General features: G+C 40.4%; 1 protein-coding gene across 1 annotated transcript; it reads right to left on the reverse strand.

Annotated features, from left to right (window-relative positions):
- Window positions 1-22,158: 22,158 nt before the first annotated feature.
- Bet5 (blocked early in transport 5) lies at window positions 22,159-22,882 on the reverse strand. Its single transcript, XM_067149303.2, has 2 exons — window positions 22,696-22,882; window positions 22,159-22,608 (listed from the first exon to the last, which is right to left on the reverse strand). Exons 1-2 carry the CDS (start codon window positions 22,792-22,794, stop codon window positions 22,270-22,272), a joined length of 438 nt encoding a protein of 145 aa, XP_067005404.1. The 5' UTR covers window positions 22,795-22,882; the 3' UTR covers window positions 22,159-22,269.
- Window positions 22,883-24,206: the final 1,324 nt, after the last annotated feature.

Below are 24,206 nucleotides of genomic sequence, written 5' to 3' on the forward strand. Positions count from 1 at the left end.
AATTTCGAAACTTCTTAAACTGCAGAGACAGTGATAAAATTTTGAAGTCATTTCAAAGTGATAAATAATACAGTTCAGTCACTAATTCGTAACAAACTTCATGAACTAATAACTTTATTTTTATTCAAGTGTTAATTCAAAGAACTCAGAAATTTCCAGTGATATTTTTTAAGTGATGATAATCTTAGAAAGACTGTAGGCATTTTCTTAGAAAGACTCTAGGTTTCAAGTGTTAACTTCTTGAAGAAAACTTTAAGTTTTATCTGATAGGGAATTTTCAAAGACTCTTTTGGAGTCACATTTGTTTCATAACGAGTGATTCTTCTGACTTTCGTTTGCTACGAACATTTGAGAATTTTCTACAGTGCAATAATAGTTATTGCAAAAAGGTAAGTACAATTAATTTGGTTTCACATGCGAAATAATAAAGTTTCCGATGCATCAACTGAATAAAGCTAGCCTTAAAAATAGAACATCTATTATTTCGCACTGCGAGTACCCTTCTCTGTACCGGCTCCTAAGAACCAAACACTAGCTAGGACCTATCTCATGCTCCTTTTCAAGCAACTTTTCCCGGTACTGTATGTATGAAGTGAATGCGAAGCATCCTGAATTCCACAACATTCCACTGTGCCACCTACATTAGATTAAAATATCATCAAGGCAAAGAGACTGATTATGTACTTAAATCAACAGACAGGGAAAAATCATAATATGGATCTTCATGTTCCCACATAAGTATTATATTTTATTTGCTGAAGTGAGTTTTACAATACATGGGTCGAAAGTATTCGAGACTGAACCATGCTAATATAGCATGTTCATTGAGATGTTGTTTCCCGTATTACAAAGAACTTGTATCGGCCTCGCCTCAATTTACTTAAGTGTTTCCATGTGTGTATCAGAGAGGGCAGCTTCCTCGGTCGTGAGCACGGGAGATCATTCTTTCGGCGAGAAAGTATTTTTATCTCTTTGGAGCCCTTCCTTGCATTTATACGTGTGTGAAATCATGCATATTGGAGTGGCGTTTTCGTGCCACAAATGGATCTTTAACAGATTTAAACTTGATCCGTACTATATTTCTTCTTGATGTCTTGAGTACTGATATGGCAGGTATGGCAAATCTTGTATTTATATTATTACTATGCATAAATTGTGCCCTTCGCCTTTTAGTAATGATGGCCGGTTGATATGCATCCTTGTGCTCTACTGCATGAATGGCCCGTGTGTCTGTGGTTGATGTGATTGCGATGTATTAATAACTGGGTCTCTGATTGATTGATTATTTTCGTGCACTTCATGGTATTGTGTCTAGGCGTCAATGAATGCACACCCTGCGTGTCGACGCGGAGATCAATTCGTGTTGTGCGCAGCGCGTGAGATGATGGTTTTATGTGTGACTACTGAGTCTGTATTATCCTGCTGGTAATTGTGCGCGCTATGGACGCTGCTCTGTCATACGCGAGACCCTGGTTTGTGACCGTGTGCGTCATACTACTTGTGATTGAGTTCGACTTATTTATGAGAGCTAATGCTCGGATCTTTTTCCGTTCCGGCGATGTCTGAATATTTGGGAGTTTGCTTGCGAGTGAATGGGGAGAAAAGATGACATATCGATCTGCTTATTTTATATTTTAACCTTGTTTCTGTGCCTCATGTTTGTTTGCGGCACGATTTTATTTGTTTTGCCTTGGTTTTTATCGCGGCCGTTGTTTGCCTATGAGGCCGCCATTTTCTTTTCTTGAGTTTGAATTTTACTTCCGTGGTCCACAGATGCTTCTCTATTGTTATGTCGCGATATCTGGCATCTTTTTTTCTCTGTACTTTTGCCCTCCATGCTGCGTGGAAGCTTTGATATGTGTTGTAATTGTTGTGGATATGGAAGTTAAATAGACGGGTTCATAATGAATTTTATCAATCTCGCGGAAAGAATTGGCCGAAATAACCCGTACATATTGTATTTGCATCACCAGATTAAGCTGTGAGATTGAGAATATAACGGCGAGCCCGTGTTATGAATAATTTGAGGTTGGTATTTGATAAGTTTGTGCTCACGCATTAGCGTCATGACTTCAATTGGATGGGCTGTGTACATGTACGTATCATTTATTTATTTTATTTCTGGCTTCATTTCTTGTTTCCTCTTGATTTTATTATAATAAACCCTCATTTAAATTTTCTTGGCATTTTATTGCTAGTAGCTTTGTGTTTTTCCTGTTATGATTTTGATATGAGCACCGTTTCCAGTTCAGGGCTGTGTATGGCCTTTCCCAGCCGAGGTCCACGCCTCGAATATCCGACGTGTGCGTTTTATGCGTAGGTGTGTTGTCGGTAAGGGTGGGGGTGTGGCTCAAGACTCTGGACTTCCTACATCCCAATGAACATGCTATTAGTGAGTTAGCAAAGAAAGATTTAATGACTTTGCTGCAATTTGAAACACCCTCCCACCCCCACCATGTCTATTATTATAACTTGAAGATATCTGCATTGCAGTTTGCAGACAATTCCTGTAAACGATGATGCCGGTGATGAAAATTAATGCTATATGTGAATATTACCAAGGTTTGTAATAATAATAATTATGTTATTGTCTTTACGTCTCACTAACTACTTTTATGGTTTTCAGAGATGCTGGGGTGTCAGAATTTAGTCCCGCAGGAGTTGTTTTACATGCCAGTAAATCTACCAACACAAGGCTGACGCAATTAGGCACCTTCAAATATCACCGGACTGAGCCAGGATCGAACCAGCCAAATTGAGATCAAAAGGCCAACGCCTCAACCGTCTGAGCCACTCAGCCCGGATCAAAGTTTTGAATAAAGTTTGTATTGCAATTACGGCAGTACACATGTTTAGTGAATTACAGCCAAGTGTGCAGAAACAATAGTGGCCTAACTCGCACAAAAATGACCAATAATCCACTATTAATATTAAATACACTTATGTCTGACCACCATACACCATTATTTATAAAATAATGATGATGATGCTTGTTGTTTAAAGGCCCATAATGATACGAGATAGAACGATCTATATAGACATGATATTGCATAGGCTTTTGGGTTCGTGCCGTGTCAAGAAAATAAGGTGAAATTCCTAACGTTTCGCAGAAAACTGTGCTCTGCGTGCTCAGAAGAATTCTCGACTGTTCACGAGAAAGGCTTCTTAAACAATGACACTTTTGAATTTGGAACGTTATAATAGAAGTAGAAATTTTACGTTCATTCACCACCAGATGGCCTCCAGGACGTGGCACAACGCTAGCGTTCGAAGCGGAAGCTGACCGAACCATCACAATCAGACTAAGCGGTTCACATAACGTGTTTGCGTAACAATATGACAGGTGTAAGACATAGACATAAGCCCGGAATGAAACATCTGGCGACGAGGAACGTACGATTTTGGAAAACACCGAGACGAAATAACAATAGTGAAGGGGCAGGGAAGGGTACTACCTAAGTAAATTCTTTATGGCTGGCAACCAGGTATTACTTAATTGATAGCCGGTGTCCTTGTTGAAATTGTTAGGATTTCTACGTATTTCCACACCTTCCCATATAATCCTGGACCTGTAGTGTCTAGTGTGGGTAAGAGCTCGAGCATCTTGGAACATGACATCATGACCCGACGATAGAGCGTGCTCAGCTATTGCCGATTTGTCAGGTTGGTTGAGACGAATATTACGTTCATGTTCTTTGATACGGGTACCAATGGACCGGCATGTTTGACCGATGTATACTTTACCGCACGTACAGGGAATTTCGTATACCCCAGGATGTAAAAGAGGGGACAATTTGTCCTTGGTTTTACTCAGACTGTGAGCAATTTTAGGGGCGGTGCCAAACACGGTTTTTATATTGTGTTTGCGGAGGACCTTGGCAATTTCGATCTGTGGTGTTGTGAATGTAAGGCAAGTAGGCAGTTCCCTTCACTTCTTCCTTCTGTGAGATTTGCTTGGTCGTTTCTCTGGGATGTAGGGCTCTATGAATCTGCAAATCGCTGTAACCATTACATTAAACGCGACTTTGAGCATGTCCATCTCCATCTGGATATGTGATGGCTCACAAATTCGCCTCGCCCTCTTGGCGAGTGCCGTGAGGATGCCTTGTTTTTGAGCTGGATGGTGGTGAGAATCTGCATGAAGATAGCGATTTGTGTGGGTAGGCTTACGATAGACGGTATGTCCTAAGGAGCCGTCCGGTTTCTTTGTTACTAGAACATCCAAGAAAGGAAAGCATCCGTCCGACTCCATCTCCATAGTGAATTTTATTGACGGATGTTGCTGATTTAGATGGTCTAGAAATAGATTAAGTTTCTCAGAACCTTCTGTCCAGATCACAAATACATCATCAACATACCTCCACCACATCATAGGCTTGACGGGCGCCGAAGCAATAGCCTCCTCCTCAAAATGCTCCATAAAGAAGTTAGCCACTACGGGCGAAAGTGGACTTCCCATAGCCACTCCGTCCGTCTGTTCTTAAAATTCCCACCGCACAAGAAATAGCTGGACGTTATGCAGTGGTAAAATAACTTAGCAATGTCCTCAGGGAGCAGGTGTTCAGTGAGACATGACCGAGTCAATCGGCACTTTAGTGAACAAGGACTCCACATCGAAACTCACCAAAAGTGCATTAGGTTGAAGGGTTATGGTTGACAGCTTGTTGACGAAATACCGAGTCCCTGACGTATGATTCAGTACGTCCTATGTGTGGCTAAAGCAATTCGCTTAGGTATTTAGCCAGAGCATACGTAGGAAAACCTATTGCACTAACAATAGGTCTGAGGGGAGCATATTTTTTATGGATCTTAGGCAGTCCCTATAATCTAGGTGGCACTGCATCCCCCGGGGACAGATGTTTAGCCTCCTCTTTTGGAACTGAAGATTGCCTTAAGAGCTTCGCCATGGCGTTGGACACATGAATGGTGGGATCATGTGAGCTCAGCCTGTAGACAGGTTCTGACAATATAGCCGATATCTTATTCTTATACTCGTCAGTGTCCATGACCACTGTCGCAGCTGAGAGAATGGTCAGTTCAGAATCATCTCTGAGTTCTTTCAGAGCTCTCCTTTCGCCTCTAGTTAAATTAGGCGCGGGTACAACAGCGGATCTTATGAGTCTCACACATTTCTGTCTTAACTCCTCAGCCTCATCCGTAGGTAGTTTGTGGATGGCTGCCTCAACATTAGAACAATCTAATTTGCAATGCCTTATTTTCAAATAAAAGGGTTAAATTTATATAACGATGGAGTAAGGCATAGCCATGAAGTACAGTGCTATATATCATTCAAGTTAGAAGCTAAAATAACACATTAAAATACACAAACACAAACTAAAATAGAGTCAATGGAATAAAAGTGTAGTTAACAAAAATATAAAACACTATAGAAAATACATTTTTGTAAGTTACATGATAAAAAAGGCACCTATTCTTCATAAAACGGATGAGGAGGTTTGCTGACTGCTCGTCATCTCGTAGGATGAGGGAGATGGTACTCAGGAGTTTTAGACTACGGCACAGATTGGCCAGGTCCACACACTCTGTAAGGAGTTGTACCACGGTGAGATGACCACTGCATGTACACATCGGTGGGGGCCTACACCCTTCAGTAAGTAGCAATGTGTTGCTTAATGGTGACCGATTCAAAGGCGACCTAATACCACTGCTTCCCTCCGAGAACCCTGAATGGAAATCCTCCATACCTTCGAAGTTCCTTTTATCACTCAGCTTATTTGGGAGAGGGGTGCCCTGCCACTCCATTTCCCAATGGAACATAACGAAATGTCTCAGCTGAGAACGAATATCATTGGCTGGAACCTTGTAAGGCAATGAGGGCAATGTAACAGACTCCTTGGCAGCCTTATCATCTAACTCATTTCCCACTATGTCCACGTGACTTGGGAGCCACATAAATGTGATTCTGGTGCCAGCAGGTCCTGGATCCGCTGCATCAGATGGTGGTGAGGGAACCATGTATCTGTAGATTGTAGCAAGCTCAAGGAGTCCGTACACAGCAGAAAGTGCCGGCGATCACTGGACAGCGCGACCCACAGAGCTTTGAAGATAGCATAGAGTTCTGCTAAGTACACACTACAGGCTTCTGGCAGAGGAAAAAGAAACCTGTTATTGTCAACAACAAATGCCGTGTCTCCTTTCGCTTCTGCCCTTGATCCATCCATGTAAACAAGTACTGAATCTGGATACTGGCCAACAACGGACAGCAAGAGCCTCTGAAAAATGAACGGGTCCGTGTTCTCCTTTGGGTCGGTGTGCAGATCCAATCACCTACAATAGCATGTACAGAGTAATAAATCGTCGTTGCCGGGAAGAAACTTCCTACGTGTCAGAATTTGTGAAAATGAGATTTTAGCACTAAGAGATTCAGAATGGCTGCCACTACGAAGTGGCAAAACCTCCAATGTGTTAGAAAATATTAAATGGGTTAAATTCCACAAAATATTGCACCTCCTATGTGGCTTAGCATTTTTGTTGCTGGGGAAAATCTATGTGCTTGAAGGACACATAGGAGTATTATACCTTGGTCCACACTGTTCACGCTACCGGGAAATATCTCCTATGTGTTGAGTCGAACACGTTAGTGTTATACTTTTCCGCCTTCTGCTCGACAATGACAACTCTATAGGGATTGTTTACTCTGTATGACGTCAGATCTTTTTCTGCTGCTTCTACTATTATTGGTGCAGGAACTTTATTGTGAAGAGAAATGTTCAGCCGTGGAAAGAAGATTCTACAAATGGCATTGGAGATATCTACAAAAGATTATCAGTCAGACAAAGGTAAGTCAATTAATAAACAGTGATGAAAGCATGATGCATTGCAAATCTTAAAATACCAAAAACACAAGGGCTATCCCAACTCTATGCACATTTAAATAACAACTACTATGGATTGTAAGATGACAGTAGTATGATCGTTTTATTTCCTTTAATATACCGCAGGTGCATTTGTAAAACCCACAACAGAGACAAATCACTATGGAAATGACACCCCTACCATGGAAGAAATATTGGACGACGTGATGGATGTTACAAGTTCTGCAGCAGGTACGTATGAGTTACAATACCAACTTGAAACACATGGATATCATAGAAACTATGTTCAATATGAATGTTGCATTATTGGTAAACAAATAGTCATGTGGCCTCTAAAATTTATCTACAAAATAATCCTCATTTCCCTTTCATCTAGAAGAACTTACTGCATCCATAGCGGCGATGTCTGATAATGACTCTACCAGCACAGCAAGAAATGTGGAGGCAATGGAAATCGCCTGCCCTATAATAGGTATGTTTGAAGTTTTACAAGCCTTCTACTTAAACATAAAATTGTGACTAATACGAGTACAAAGCAATTAGTGTAAAATCTGTGACGTTGACAAATGGAGCCACACGAAGGATAAAAACTGTGTTCTAATATTAAATCATTTATTTCAGATTTTGAAGATCTACATGACATGTCTTCCATTAAGTGGAATATAGAAGAAGATGATCTCCAAAATATACTGAACTCTCATAAAAATAGAGGGACACCGAAGACCGAAGATACGTCTAACGAAGGTATGAAAACTGTGAGTGAGGCGCTGGATCATTCCGAAATGTCTGTTGGTAATCCAGATATACGAAATGTAAGCGCAGAGAAGAGACTCAACCACAAAGCAAAGGAAAAATCCCGTTCAAATAGAATCTTTGGGAAGCCTTACTTAGGTTTACAGCAAAAGGCTAAAGTAATCACAAAACAGGCAAGAAAATTAGGTAACAGATGCAAACATAAAGAACTTATAAAGAAGACACAGAAGACATTCCTTTGCGGTACAATCAACAAGGAGCACCAATGTTTTTTTTTTTTTTTTTTTTTTTTTGCTAGGGGCTTTACGTCGCACCGACACAGATAGGTCTTATGGCGACGATGGGATAGGAAAGGCCTAGGAGTTGAAAGGAAGCGGCCGTGGCCTAAATTAAGGTACAGCCCCAGCATTTGCCTGGTGTGAAAATGGGAAACCACGGAAAACCATCTTCAGGGCTGCCGATAGCGGGATTCGAACCTACTATCTCCCGGATGCAAGCTCACAGTCGCGCGCCTCTACGCGCACGGCCAACTCGCCCGGTGAGCACCGATGTCAATTGTTCAAAGATTTCTGGCAGATTCCATCCTGGGCTGAAAAGAAGGCATACATCAGAGGGCTTGTCACCACTAGGAATGTTCTCAGGAGGCGCAAAGAAACAGCAGGCAACATCAAAAGAAAGAACGTAGGCCATGATATACATTTAACTAAACCTGACGGAGAAAGTGTGCGTGTTTGCCGAACATTTTTCATGAACACTTTGGGAATTGGTGAGGACAGTTACAAGAGATGGACACATGTAAAGGACGTCGAACATATTTCAACTTCTACTGGTAAGGGAGCAGATAATTCAGACACCGATGACCGAAGCAGTCCATTGAAGAAACGTGCCCAAGAAAAGCAGGATCTACCTATGTCCATCAAGAAGAAAAAGAAAATTGAAGACAAGAAGACTATTCGTGAGTGGCTTGGAGTTTTACCTAAAGTTCCCAGCCATTAATGTCAAAAGTCCACGAAAAAAGGTATACGTTGAGTCAACTTTTCGATCAAAATTACATATGTTTTCAGTCTACAAGGAATGGTGTGACGAAAACAACAAATCTCCGAGCTGTAGAACCCTTTTCATGGATACGTTGGAAGAAGACAAAATTGATATTCATCTGCCTAAAAAAGACCAGTGCGACATTTGCTGTGCATATAAAGTTGGTCAAGTAGAAGAAGAAGAATATAAAAAACACCTCCTAAGGAAAGACGAGGCTCGGGAAGCGAAGAATAAAGCTAAGGAGCCCAGTACTGATTATCATGTTGTGGTAACAATGGATCTTCAAAGTGTTCTTTTGTGTCCTAAGTTGCTAGCATCCAAGACATACTACAGACAGAAACTTCAAGTACACAATTTCACAATTTATGATCTAAGAAACGGTGATGTTACACTTTATGTATGGCACGAGGGCAATGGTGGTGTAAGTGCAAATGAATTTACATCATGCATAGTTAATTTTATTGAAAATTTGCCACCTCCAACCAATAAGGTTACCTTAATTTCTGATGGCTGTAATTATCAGAATAGGAACAAGGTTTTAGCCAGCGCCTTAAGTAATGCCGCTAGATCTAAGAACATCACCGTGGAACAACTGTATCTGGAAAAGGGGCACACTATGATGGAATGTGATAGTGTCCATGCCACTCTAGAGCACTACTTCTCTTCACCAATTAATTCGCCCATGGATTATATAGCAAGAATGAGGCAAGCCAGACCCACGAAACCATACAATGTGAAAAGTGTCGACTTCAGTTTCTTTAAGGATTTTGAGCATAAATCAAACCTCCCATCATTACGGCCTGGAAGAAAATCTGGCGACCCTGTAGTGACAGATATCTGCCAACTGCAGTACTTACCTGATGGAAGAATAAATTACAAATTGGAACACACAGCAGAGTGGGAAGAACTTCCACAAAGGAGGAGAATGTGTTTTCCAATTGGTGAACCACGCAGTTTGTACACTGCACAATTGCCAATCACAATATCTAAGTTCACTCATTTGCAGGAACTGAAGCAGGTAATTGAGCATGACCCCCACTCTTTCTATGATAATCTCTCTGTAAAGCCGGACAAGTGAAAAGTTCCCAGAAGAGGGCAGTGATCAATTTGCACAGTATGCATTTAATAAAATACAATTAGGAACAATTGATGTAATAAAATTCAGCTGAATAAACTGTAATGATTCATGTGTTTGAGTAAAACTTCAATAGAATAAAAGCTTCATTCTTAAAGCAAAATCTCCTATGTGTAATTTCGTGGAAACCATAACCTCCTATGTGTCAACGTAATGAACAAAAATTAAATATCTGGTGAAATAATTGATATTACTGCAGTTAAACTGTACAGGGTTATAAAAAGACAGGTACAGAAGGGAACTAGATTACTTCGATTATTATGAAGTTAAGTATTATTATATGAAATAGTTTTTTGTCTCTCCTGAAAAATTAGTTATTTTGCACATAGGAGGTTTTTCCCCGGTAACGACGAAATATTGATTTAAGAAAAAAACAATTAATAATAATATGCCCTTCTGGTATTTGGCTGTGCGGGGATCTGTGTTGTCAGGCAGATACTACTGCGTGGGTACATGGCGCTCCCACCCGACATGATTTTTGGAAATACCATCAGGCTTTCGAGTGTAATCGCACACGTAAGAGGCCCATCTCTGAGCAGTACGCACATCAAGAATTTGGAACGGTCTACAACTATCCATTAAAAAATAAAGAAAGGACTGATGGCCGCATGACCCTTTTAGTCACCATCTGCATCCTGTGGATGTATTCAATCCCTCCCATCCACAGGGTGTCCAACATACTGTACCAAGCCACAGTCCATTACCGTTCCAAGGTCGCCCCTTATGACAGGCAGGGGATACCAAGGGTGTATACTTCGTCTAAGTCTCCCACCCACAAGGTTTTTAAATAAAAAAGGTAATGACTATGTGCCGCAAACCTTTCACGCTAGTTCTTCAAATGGTCATGTCTTACAGTTGCCATTCCCACAAATCAGTGTAAGAGTTAGGCCACTATTGTGCTGGTAGCCCCAACTGTGACATAATATTTTTGAATTTATGTTTACTTTTAAATTATCTGACTTTAAAAATGTTGTGATCACTTAACTCTTTGCTTTCTAGTCAAATGGCTGGGGTTCAAATCCTGGTCACTATATTGATATTCACTCACTCGCTCCGTAGGCCTCTGAGTGACGTCAAGTTCCCGTGCCGATGTTACAATCCTCTTCCATCCTCTCTGATCTTGAGCCTGCTCTTCCCAGTTATCAATTTGGAGGGTTCGGCATACCTTGTTGATCTCCTTCTTCCAGGTGCTTTGGGGTCTTTCTGAAGGTCTTTTCCCATTAAGAGATCCTTGTATAGATCTACTAGTGCTCTGTTATCCTGCATCCTCAGTACATGTCCAGCCCAGCACAGTCTGTTGGATTCTATCACACCCATTATAGTGTGTTGTTGAGAGAGGGTGTAAATCTCATAATTAGATCTTTTCTGCCAACTTTGAGAGATAGGAATGAACAATGGGCCAAATATTTTTCTATAAACTTTATTCTCAAAGACTTGCAATTGCTGCTGCTCTTTCTTGGTTATACTCCATGCCTGTCTTTTTGCCTTCCAATGGTTCATCATCTGACGTGAAATAATGAATTTCAACAACAATGTGCAGAAGAAAAATGACAGCTATCAGACTTCAAACAACATTTCTGAAATAAACCAGATTTATCTCATACATTGTATTGGTAACGAGAAGTGGGTTACTGTAGTCACCCACTACTTTGTGAAATATGGGCAAATGTTGAATGGCCTAGTAAGTGGTCATGAGTCGGGATATCAATTTCTATGGAATGGGAGTGGGCATCCCAGAAATATTCTGAGTCATAGCCCTCCTTGTGCTCAGGTGGCTAAAACTATACAATCCACCGACGGTCCCTAACCAGTTAGCGAAAAGACCGTCATGGGGACTATGTGTACGAAGGATAGCATTCTGCTTCACAGAACGTTCACTGAGCACGCTCAAAACATTTTAAAGCAGACCTCAGACCTATGGGAGTAACGAAGACCATCTTCCATTTGACAGGCGAGGGAATCCTTGGAAACAACTTGGTGAATGAAATAGAATTTGCTGGGGAGCTATTAATAAAAGAAAGTAGAACTGGCTGAGTCAGCGAAGAGGATGCATCTGAATGTGTTACGAGTTAATGATATTTGGGTATACGGAGAGATAACAAAGAAGAGATAGAATATTATAAACTGTTTTCAATGGGTGTTAAAAAGGGAAGGCTAGGGTATGCAGTAGGACTGTTCATCAGGAATGCTATTGCACACAACATAGTTTTTGTTAGACACTGAAATGAGTGGATGATGTGGATAGATTTGGCAATTGGAGGAATTAAGACAAGAATTGTCTCAGTGTATTCACTATGTGATAGTGCAGACGAGGAGGAAGTTACTGAGCAAGTTGGCCATGCGGTTAGGGGCGTGCAGCTATGAGCTTGCATTCGGGAGATAGTGGGTTCAAACCCCACTGTTGGCAGCCCTGAAGATGGTTTTCTGTGGCTTCCTATTTTCACACCAGACAAATGCTGGGCCTGTACCTTAATTAAGGCCACGGGCGCTTCCTTCCCACTCCCAGCCGTTTCCTATCCCAGTGTTGCCATAAGACCTATCTGTGTCGGTGCGACGTAAAACAACTTATAAAAAAAAAAAAAAAAAAGGAGGAAGTTGATTTTATGAAGCAATGAGTGACATCATAGTCAGGGTCAACAGCAAGCATAGGATAGTGCTAATGGGTAATTTCAATGCGAGAATTGGAAATAGAACTGAAGGATGTGGGAAGGTGATGGAGTAAATGTAGGAAAGATATCGAGGCTAATAGGAATGGTCTTCTGTGCTAGTATGGGATTAACAGTTATAAATAGATTCTTGAAACACAAGGCTATTAATGGTTACACACGGGAGGGTGAGGCACCAGATCCATAAAGGCTATGTGTTAACCACCTCTGAATTCAGGAAATCTGCTAGGAATGTGCAGATTTTCTGGGGATTTTTTGATGATACATACCACTATCTGATCTGTAGGGAACTACCCCTAGGCCTAGGATACAGAAAGCAAAATCTGTCTGCTGAAAAATAAGGGTAGAAAATACCCAGGACAAGGAAATTAGACAGAAGTACACTGACTTAGCAAATGTCAAGAGATAGTCACCTAATAGCATGTGGGGCCTCCTCTGGGCCAGCGAACTGCAGTGAGACGCCGTGGAAGTGAGTCGACAAGTCCCTGGTAGTCCTCTGGACGCAGCTGATACCAAATCGTTTGCAGAGCGGGCGCCAATGATGGTCTGTTCATGGGTGCAGGATCCATGGCATGGAGCCTGCGTTCCAGGACATCTCAGATATGCTTGATAGGGTTCATATCGGGGCTCCTGGGTGGCCATGGCAGTCGTTGGACCTCCGCTGCATGTTCCTGGAACCATTCCCGGGCGACGCATTATCATCTTGAAACACCGCAGAACTGCCTGGGCGCTGGAAGGCCAAAAATGGGTGGAGATGGTCTCTGAGCAGCTCAACATACCGCGTACCATTCAAAGTCTCTTCCAGAACAACTAGGGGGCCCATTCCATATCAGGAAAATGCACCCCAGACCACAAGAGACACCAGCGCCCTGGACCACACCTTCGAGGCAGGCGGGATCCATCGCTTCATGTGGTCTGCGCCATACACAATGCCTCCCATCGGCATGGTGCAGTTGAAATCGTGATTTGTCCGACCATATCACGTTACGCCATTGTTCCAGTGTCCATCCCGGGTGACTGGCGACAAATTCGCGTAGTTGTGCCCGATGACGTTGGGTTAACAGTGGCACCTGTGTGCGGTGCCAGCTCCCATACCCCACAGAACCCATGTTCCTACGGATTGTCCACTGGGAGACGTGTCTAGCACGGCCTGTGTTGAACTGAGCCGTGATTTGTTGCACGGTTGCCCGTCTGTCACTATTGACAATCCGTCTCGGATGTCGCCGATCACGGTCCGGACGGCCGGTCGTTCGTCTGTTGTGGACGGTGACACCCGCATTCAACCATTCACGATACAGCCTGGACACGGTTGATCATGTGAAGCCGAATTCCTGCACTACTTCCGAAATCTCACTTTCCATCCGTCGGGCACCGACCACCATACCCCGTTCCAACGGTGTCAGCTCACGACGACGTTCCATGTTATACCTGTCACATGCACAGCCATTGCTCACAAGGTCTCTTATACAACTGCCGCTGGCACAAGGGGTGTGTGGTGCGCAGACAACACACCTGCGCATCAGTGCTTCGCTACCACATGACATTTGCTCAGTCAGTGTATATGGGTATGATTAGTGAAAATTTCCAAACAGTGGACAGCAAGCAGCTTCAGGATATAATAGTAGATGCAGTACTAGGAACATGAATGAAATTCCTAGGAATAACTGTGTGTAAAGATGGGATATACAGGGAATTATGTGTAGATGAAAGGAACAGAGCAAAACAAATAGCTGTTTCACCAAAGAAGAAGTTGTGGTAATAACTAGGAAAGACTAAGTCAAAAGTAGCAGAGAAACCTTTCTGGACAGTGAAAGAATCTTAGAAAGGGAGGGAAAAGGAAATGAATAGTGTTTTAGGTAAATTGGGTGACTAGGGAATCACTGAACAGATGGAAGGAATATTTTGAAAATCATCTCAACGTAAAAGAAAACTTTCCTTTGGTTGTTGTGAGTAACCAAGTTCATGAGGAGGAGGACACTGTTGGTGAAATTACACTTAAGGGAGTGGAATGGATGGTAAGCAAACTCCAGCAGGAACAGATGAAATGAGACCTGAAATGTTTAAATAGCCTGCTGCCATTTCTTGATGGATACAGTACTTTTGTATCCATCTCTTGGCACAGGCCAGAGTAAAGTGTAGCTTTCACTGAAGTCCCAGTCTCATCCATGGCTGTGACAATATGGAAGCTGCTGGGGTATGGGTGGTGCTGAGTAATGACATTCAGAGCACGACTAGTGCATCTGAGTTTTATGAAAGGCGTTGCTCATAGGGTCAGTCGTGCTGCAATAGCACTTTCTGACCCAGTGAGGAAAGCAATGGCAAACTACCTCACTCCTCGTCTTGCCTAGTACGCCTCATTTTGGTGCTGCCATTGGTTTTTGCGGTTTCCTTATAACCGCATAACTTTTGGTGGTACTATTTGAGAATCCAACCAGCCTCTGGGCTGATGACCTAACAGACAGACATGTTTAAATACAGCAGGAAGGCAGGAATGAAATGTCTTCACAGAGGAATCAAACTGGCATGGAATGTTTGTAAGGTTCCTTCTGATTGGACGAAAGCAGTAATTGCACCTATCTGTAAGCAAGGGAACAGGAAAGTCTGTATGTCTGTAGTTGTCACAAGAGAAATCCCTTATGAACTTGTGACTGTAGGGGTTCTGGTGCCAGGTATCAGGCCTGTTACATTATGTTAACAGATCTACACATTTCAATACCTTGGGTGGTGTGATATACTGTAGTTAATTAAATATTTACAATATCCGCAGATAACGATACACGGATGAGGATGAAGGAAGCGCAAATGCGGATCGTATTTTGTATATCCGCGCAGGGCTCTACAATCATCACTGGTGTAGGTGATGAGGTGGTTGATGCACATTTTGAAAAGCATATTACTGTACCAATAACCAAGTCATTTGCCTTGGAGAAATTCAATTTGAGTTCCATCATCATTTTGGATACCGTTGCCATTACCATCATGGAAGCTACAACCATCCTTGGTGTGACCAACATGCTGATTAAGATCACCACAGAGAAGTTGGAATTCTGAGGACACGCTGAAACATGATCCTGTAGCTCCTGCCAGATCTGTTTCCTTTCTGGGTAGGTCATCACAGCCAGATTGTGGCACATATGCAGAGAAGACACAAAGCGCCAGTAGTGAAATTATAACTTTCTCGCTATAAATTTACATTTAAAGTTTAAAACTTCATGATTGTTCCTTATTGAATAGAGAAATATACAATATTAAATAGAAGGAAGGATCCACCTTTCAATACTCCGTTGTTAAGTTGAACCAAATAGAAGTTATAACCTGATCATTTGGGACCGGTTTCAACACATTTGAAATGTCATCATCAGCCAATTAGCAAAGCAGTGCAAAAATTAAGTCATAAAGATCGAAAAACAACTAACACAATGATCACAGACAAAAAATTAACACTATTTCGTGCAAGCAATTCCAGTTGATGTTCATAACACAATTATCACAGTCAAAAGAGTAAAAGGAACACCACTATTTCATGCCAAAACAAATCCAGTTGAAGTTCATAAGCAGGTCTAGTACAATCCTGTTGTGCTGCATTCACATTGTTAGTTGTTTTTAGATCTTTATGACTTAATTTTTGCACTGCTTTGCTAACTGGCTGATGATGACACTTCAAATGTGTTTAAACCAGTCCCAAATGAACAGGTTGTAACTTCTATTTGGTTCAACTTAACAACGGAGTATTGAAAGGTGGATCCTTCCTTCTATTTAATCTATAATTATAAAAGGAAGTGTTTGTCTGTCTTTGCGCGATGCCCGGCAAAATCTACAGCACGCAGAGATCTGAAATTTTGAACACAGGTAGATGAAAAGGGGTCTGAATGCACCTCGGAGCCGGAATTTTCATTTTCGCTTTCGTTGGTGAGTTATGAACAAAAAACCATCGGAAAACGTGCATTGGGATATGACAATCCAACGTGTTGTCACCAAGATTAAATGCACAGAGTTGCTGTCACTAGGCAACGTAGATAAGATAGGTAGAGAACACAATATTCAAGGAGCCATTTTAAGTCCAGGGCGTAGAAAACCGTTTTTGGTCTTATATGGTGTGAGGGCATATGACGCTGTTGATGGTGATTTGTCCATCGGATTGGGACGTAAAGTCTTGAGCTATTCGAGAGGAGTGGGCTAGGCCTATGTGGCGGCGTCGGGTTTCATCCTCTTCATTCTTACTATCATATAATGTCATTCATTTCATCTCATTAACACATCTGATTAGGCTGACGTCATGAAAGTTATCCGGTCATAAAAATTCGCTACGAAGATTCATCTCACTTCATACCCAAACCCCGTAGAGAAAGGGGACAAGGGTTGGACACTTACACATTTAGAGGAAACAGATATGACACAAGATAGACGATAACAATAAACCAGGAATAATACATACATCAGTCAGGATGCCCTTGTAAGTCCGTGGAATAGGAAGCCATTTTCCTTCAATCCATAATGTCTGTCTGTCTGTGTTTGTGTGTGCAATGCCCAGCCAAAACCACGGCAAACAAAGATCTAAAATGTTTGTCATACGTGGGCACAGGTTTTCAACTAAGACACATGGCTGTGTCTGAGCGCAATTCTTGCATCAAGACATGAAGCTGTCAACAAGCAACATTCACAAGAATTATCCAGTTTCCTATAAACTGAAAAGTCTATCAACACGAAATGTCATATAGATGAGGCAGTCAACTACACGACAGAGATTTTGAACAATTTGGAGTCACCTGGAGTACCCTCGAATATCTTGGGGTGAACGATTGTAGCACCGATTATCCTTCTCAGGAATATTAATCCTTCCCTCTGCAATGAACACGGCTCTGAAACTGATGACGAATATTATTGAAGCCACCATCATGACTGAGCATGCCGCGGGCAAAGTAGTATTCCACTGAGTAGGAAGCCATTTTCAGCCCGCGACACGAGGAGCCATCAGCCCGTAATATTCGGAAGTGTTTGTGTGTATGTATGCGAAGCCCAGTCAAATCTACGGTACACAGAGATCTGAAATTTTGACATAGAACAATCGATTAAAGTTGTAGGATTCCATCTTTGAAAACTGTGCTTTTGCCATTGTCAACCCTACGAGAATTGTTCAAGAGTTTTTGTATTATATAACATGGTCTTTTACATAGTTTTAATATTATTTGTACCATCCATGAACCCGGTATCTTAAGCATTGAAAGTAACAACATAATAAAAATAAAATAATGTATTTCATGCAATTTACGTCAAAAAGATGCGAGTTAATAAATATAATGCTTTAATTTGCTTTTAAATAAAGAGTTTAGAAACATCTAATGGTTGAACTACTAAACGCGGGCAAAGCCGCGTGCAGATGCTAGTATTGTATAAATTTACATTTCCAGAATTAAACCAGATGCGAGAAAATATAAACTAACCTCCGAAATCAATGATGCACTCTGCCATATCTTAATGTTATTGGCTTTACGTCCCACTAACTACTTTTACGGTTTTTGCAGATGCCAAGGTGCTGGAATTTAGTCCCACAGGAGTTCTTTTACGTGCCAGTAAATCTAACAACACAAGGCTGACGTATCTGATCACCTTCAAATACCACCGGACTAGACCAGCATCGAATCAGCCAAGGTCCTATAATGCCAGAAATATTAGTTTAGGAAATGAAATCCTAAAGTAGATGAATATCTTTACTGGGGTAGTAGAATAACTAATGGTAGAAGTAAGGAGGACATAAAAGACTAGCACAAGGAAGCAAGGTTTTCCTCACGACATTTGCTCACTTCAATTATTGATATAGAAATTAGAAAGATATTTTTGAAGACTTTCGTCTCGAGCGTGGCTTTGTATGGAAGTGAAATATAAAAGAGAATAGAAGCTTTTGAAAAGTTTTGTTGCAGAAGGATGCCAAAGATGAGATGGGTAGAATGAATCATGAATGAAGAGATACAAAACTGAATTGGTACGTTTTCTGAATCCACCGCCCTATAGCCTGCTTAATTCTCAATTATGGTAATTGAAAGTAATTTTATAACAGTTCATTCAATTTCCACTTACTTGTGAGAAGACATACCAGATCCCTTTTGATAGCAAACTCTCCAATGAAAAACTGCACAAGATTTTGCCATCCTTGAATACTTTTCCACTCCACACTTACTCTCCTTCAATAGTGTTGATCAATTTAATTACTGCATAAGTTCTCACCTATTCGTTGAAAAAAATTGGCATAATATATTATCAGTCCTTTTACATTTAATAAATACTATAACAGATCTACTAACCGTCATAATTCAATATGAAATTTGGCAAAATTTGACCAGAAGAAGAGACAGAACACATATTAAGACTTGTTCAGTTGGTTTTTGAGGGAAGTGTAGGAAGGTGTAGCCCAAGGTATGAATATGACAGATTACAGTAGATGTAGTAGTTACACAGAAATGAAGATATTAGCAAAGAATAGGGTGCCATGCAGTGCTGCATCAAACCAGTCTATGGACAGATGACCCAAACTACAAAAACACCATTGAACAATCTCCATAAATTCTTTGCATATTAAAAAAAAAAAAAAAAAAAAAAAAGTATACTGTATAAGGAGACAGCAAAATACACTTAACATCTTTTAAGAGAACAGTTCCTGAAAACAGAAAAAAATTACATTCTGGTACATGAAATTAATAACCTTAAAAATGGCCATGTAGTTCACAGGAACTGCAGGCTCATACTGAGGCCTATTCAGAATTTTCTGGAATAACATATTTAAGAATAATAATATTGTTTTTACGTCGCACTAACTACTTTCTGACAGTTTTCGGAGACGCCGAGGTGTCAAAATTTTGTCTCGCAAGAGTTCTTTTACATACCAGTAAATCTACCGACAGGAGGCTTATGTATTTGAGCACTTTCAAATACCACCAGACTGAGCCAGGATTGAACCTTCTAAGTTGGGGTCACAAGGCCAGCGCCTTAACTGTCTGAGCCACTCAGCCTGGCTAATTGCATATTTAACAATTCTTTTACTATAAAGCAGGAGTGAAAACTGGAGAAATAAAGATTTCCTATCCTACAAAGCATTTTTCAGATGCCGGGCTGAGTGGCTCAGACGGTTAAGGCGCTGGCCTTCTAACCCCAACTTGGCAGGTTCGATCCTGGCTCAGTCCGGCGGTATTTGAAGGTGCTCAAATACGACAGCCTCGTTCGGTAGATTTACTGGCACGTAAAAGAACTCCTGCGGGACTAAATTCCGGCACCTCGGCGTCTCCGAAGACCTTAAAAAGTAGTTAGTGGGACGTAAAACAAATAACATTATTATTATTATCATCATTTTTCAGATAATTTATAATAATCTGAAGCAATACTTCGACCTAAAACTAGATAGGTTTTGACAAGCTTTATTAACCATACATATTTTCTGTATTCTAGGCCCATGTTTTTCGAATCATTGGCACCGATGCACACCCTGTAAGAAAAATATATATGCTTTTTCCAGAATAGCTGTTTAGTTCTTAATAACTGAAGACCTCCCCAGAATAAGTTTGTAACCAACAAATCAGCAATTTTTCAGGTGAGAGGAAAATATTTTTGGGGTTTATTTCATGGTATACACTACTTGAACCAACTGCATATGCAAGTGTACAAATGAGTTCAACTATTAAAAACAATATTATTATAACTTAAGGTTTTAAAAATCATGTATGAATTAGAAGTGATACAATGGAAAAATAATCTGCAAGTATGTCTTACATTCATATATAACAGAGGAGTAGTCTGGTACATGCACTTGGAACACAAATAATATTAGTATAATTAGTATAATATATTAGTATAATAAGTTATAGTATATTAGTATAAGACATGACTGATGATACACCCTATTTCAACTAAAATCTCATTTTTCAAAAATTTGTCGGTTAAATCCTTATTCTGAGGAGGTCTTCAATTGTCCAACAATAATTTGGAGGAAGTCCAAGAATAAGAAGAATTAGAAGAAGCCTACACATTCAAAGTTCAATGTCCATACGTTTTCTGAATCCACCGCCCTATAGCCTGCTTAAATCTCAATTACGGTAATTGAAGGTAATTTTATAACAGTTCATTCAATTTCCACTCACTTGTGAGAAGACATACCTGATCTCTTTTGATAGCGAACTCTACAATGAAAAACTGCACAAGATTTTGCCATCCTTGAATACTTTTCCACTTCACACTTACTTTCCTCCAATAGTATTGATCAATTTAATTACTGCATAAGTTCTCACCTATTCATTGAAAACATTTGGCATAATATATTATCAGTCCTTTTACATTTAATAAATAATGTAACAGATCTACTAACCGTCATAATTCAATATGAAAACTTACCAGCAAGTGCAAACATTATCACATGCTGAGCATGCATTCGAACCTGAAGTGCCCACAACACGGCAATGTACAAATGTGCTCAATATTCCTCATAACATCAGTGCACTCTGTGAGTCTAGGTAAGTAATATTAGTCCTTGGCTTCATGTATACTGCTTTGTTTATTAACCCTCATAGAATGAATTATTTCTGAAATGAAGCAGCTGGATTTACCAGCGTGGCCATTATTTCCGCAGAACAAGTGAAACATTGGAAATCAGCACATCCAGTAGTTCACCAAGATGTTTTATAACAGCAAGAATACAAATAATTATCCTGGCACAAAACATTTACAAATGTTTAATAAGTATCATAAATAATACTCAAGAATTAACAACATTCAACCTTCTCATATCGGACAGCAAAGCGTCCCTGTTAGACTGTGGACCAGGATACTGAAGAACAGTTACCTCCCAATACATCAGGATACAGATGAAAATGCCGTAACCTGACTGAAATCGCGGTAACCTGCCTGGAAGATAGCCAAGCAATTAGTCAATTCATATTTTAAACCTGATGAAGCATGGTCTCAATCACACCCTCACAGCATTGTCAACATCAGGGATCCTACTACAAAGTTGCCTGGGTTCAACCTTCCTAGTACCATCTGGACTACACTTAACGGGATACGCTGCGGAGTCTGAAGAAGTGCTTCTGCTCTACATCAGTGGGGCTGGAAAGACTCTCCAACTTGTGAATGTGGTGCTGAAATGCAAATGATCCTGCACATTCTGAAGGACTGCCCTCTGTAAGCTTTCGCTGGTTCCATCGAGGACATACATCGTGTAACCTCAGAGGCACTCTCTTGGTTGGAAAAGCTAGATATTCGTCTGTAAGAGACTGAAAGCATTCCACATTAACCTCTTTAATGTGGACTGCGTGTGTGTGTATATTTTTAAGGTGTTTATGGAGTTGTTTGTATATATATGTATATTTGTTTTTGTGTGTGTCAAGAACGTGTACATAGAGTCGATTGTCAACTGTGGCATCATATACGAAATAGATAATAAATAACCATTAACTCCATGGAAAAGATGATAAAATACTTGAATAGAAATATACAGAAACCAGAGTATCAGATCTTCAGTTAAAAAGGAAGTTTATCTCTAAAGTATTAGTATATGATTAATTTCACAGATTTAACAGTGCAATTCAGATGGGTAGAGTAATATTTACATAACATTTAACTGACAAATAGTTAATAATCAGTAATACAGTTTTGATGAAGATGACATGACAACAACTACAGTTTTAAATATTCTTCTTTAGACCAAAACAGTTCACAATTTTTAAACCTGAAGTACAAATCAGTGGTGTTCCTCCGACTTGTAAAGATTCAGTAATACTACTTTTATATTCACACAAGCTATAAAGTAATGCCATCATGCATAACCTAGATGCTTCAATCTAGTGAACATATACATATTTCACACAGTTCTTGATATAAATACAGGTGACTGTTTAATCAAGGCATCAAGTTTACTCTTAAAAAGTTCACTTTTGATAGGTTCCTTCAAACTGCATGCAGGATTCTTGACGACATACTCTACATAAATCTGACTATAAATCTGTTGCAAGAGTTCCCTGGCATTCTGAGCACTTGTATCAGTATTCAATATGAATTTCAAACCAGATGGTGTTTCAAAGTAATGTAGCGCATATTTACTTGTTTTGTAATATAAAAAGCCTTCTTTTGTATCCAGAGGTGATATCTTCCCAACAAAAGATTTCAATGAGTACAGCATTCCATACATAAGTTTTGCTTCCTAAGGACAAAAAAACAGAAACAACTATTTTTATATTCATTTGGGATTGGAAGACATATTTTTGTTATAAAATTTAGGCTAATATACCTCTTCCCGCGTTATTCCAGACTGTTTCAGCCGATTCCATTCCGAATAATACAATAATGTTCCATAACGATCAAATATGTACAGGTTGTGAACTGTCATAATGAGCAATAAATATAACCTAACCTACGGAAAAACACACACCATCACACCATACAACATCGAGCGAAAGATTCTTCTTCTTCTTCTTGAGTAATGTGGTTGGACCACCGCCCTCTCGATCCTCTTATACTGCCTGGCCTGCTCTATGCCCCTAGTTTAACACAAGAAGATGCCAATATCAATATTTCCTCAATTTGCCGTAAGAGTGCAGTAGTAAACGCACAATCTTCGCTGTCAGTGTGGGTGTGGCCGTTGCATATGAGATATACAAGGCCGGGACATAGCTACTAATTTGTCGCTGTTCACGGTTTGGCCGCTAGATGTCAGGTTTCCGTTCTGTTCTTGGCGGACTTTAACATTGTGATATGCGGAGTAATTGTGATGCTGTCTTGATTTTGTGCAATTTATTGTGAATATTGTTTCTGTCGGTGAGTGTCTGTGAGGTTGAGAAGAAGGTGCACTGTTGTGTACCTCTCTGTATTTCGGATGACACTAAAAGAGCCTGAAAATTGACGTTCCATAGTTTCCCTTCCGAGTGCGGTTTAAGGGAGAAATGGAAGCAAACTATTTCTAGGCAAGGTGATATAGTAGGATCTCTTTAGGTACCTAGCAATTCTTCTCATAAAACAGATTTCAGTGTAAGCACATCAAAATTTCCTTCTGTTTTCATTCTGTATCCTGTTCACAAACAGGAAAATGTCAAACGCAGGAAGCGTCCAGCTCCCAAAAATGATGTATTGCAACAAAATTTAGTAAAAGTTCCGATTCAGATAACAATGAACATACCATATCTTCATACGTCAGCCACAAACCAAAAAGGAGTACAAGTCTCGTTTCTATATCAAGGAAAGTCTATGAGTATCTCTGTTAAATCTAAAAATAAACGGATGAGAAAATTAAATACCAGATTATAAAAATAATCTGTAAATTGAGAAGTAGGATACGGGTAATGAAATAAGAAAAAAAAGTTTTACGGTATCTGAACTTGACCAAAAAGCAAACCAAATTGAAAAGCATGCTAAAATTGGTCATTTAGGAGCTTTATTCCTGTTAGAACGAATTTAATTTTCTTCTTCTTTCTTCATCCGTTTACCCTCCAGGATTGGTTTTTACCTCGGACTAGCGAGGGATCCCACCTCTACCACTCAAGGGTAGTGTCCTGGAGCACCAGACATTGGGTCGGGGGATACAGCTGGGGAGGATGACTAGTACCTCGCCGAGGCAGCCTCACCTGCTATGCTGAACAGGGGCCTTGTGGAGGGATGGGAAGATCGAAAAGGACAGGCAGGGAAGAGAGAAGGAAGCGGCCTTGGCCTTAAGTTAGGTACTGTCCTGGCATCTGCCTGGAGGAGAAATGGGAAACCACGGAAAACCACTTTGAGGATGGCTGAGGTTGGAATCGAACCCACCTC

The sequence above is a fragment of the Anabrus simplex genome, chromosome 1, assembly GCF_040414725.1.
Source record: "Anabrus simplex isolate iqAnaSimp1 chromosome 1, ASM4041472v1, whole genome shotgun sequence".
Taxonomy (NCBI): Eukaryota; Metazoa; Arthropoda; class Insecta; order Orthoptera; family Tettigoniidae; genus Anabrus; species Anabrus simplex.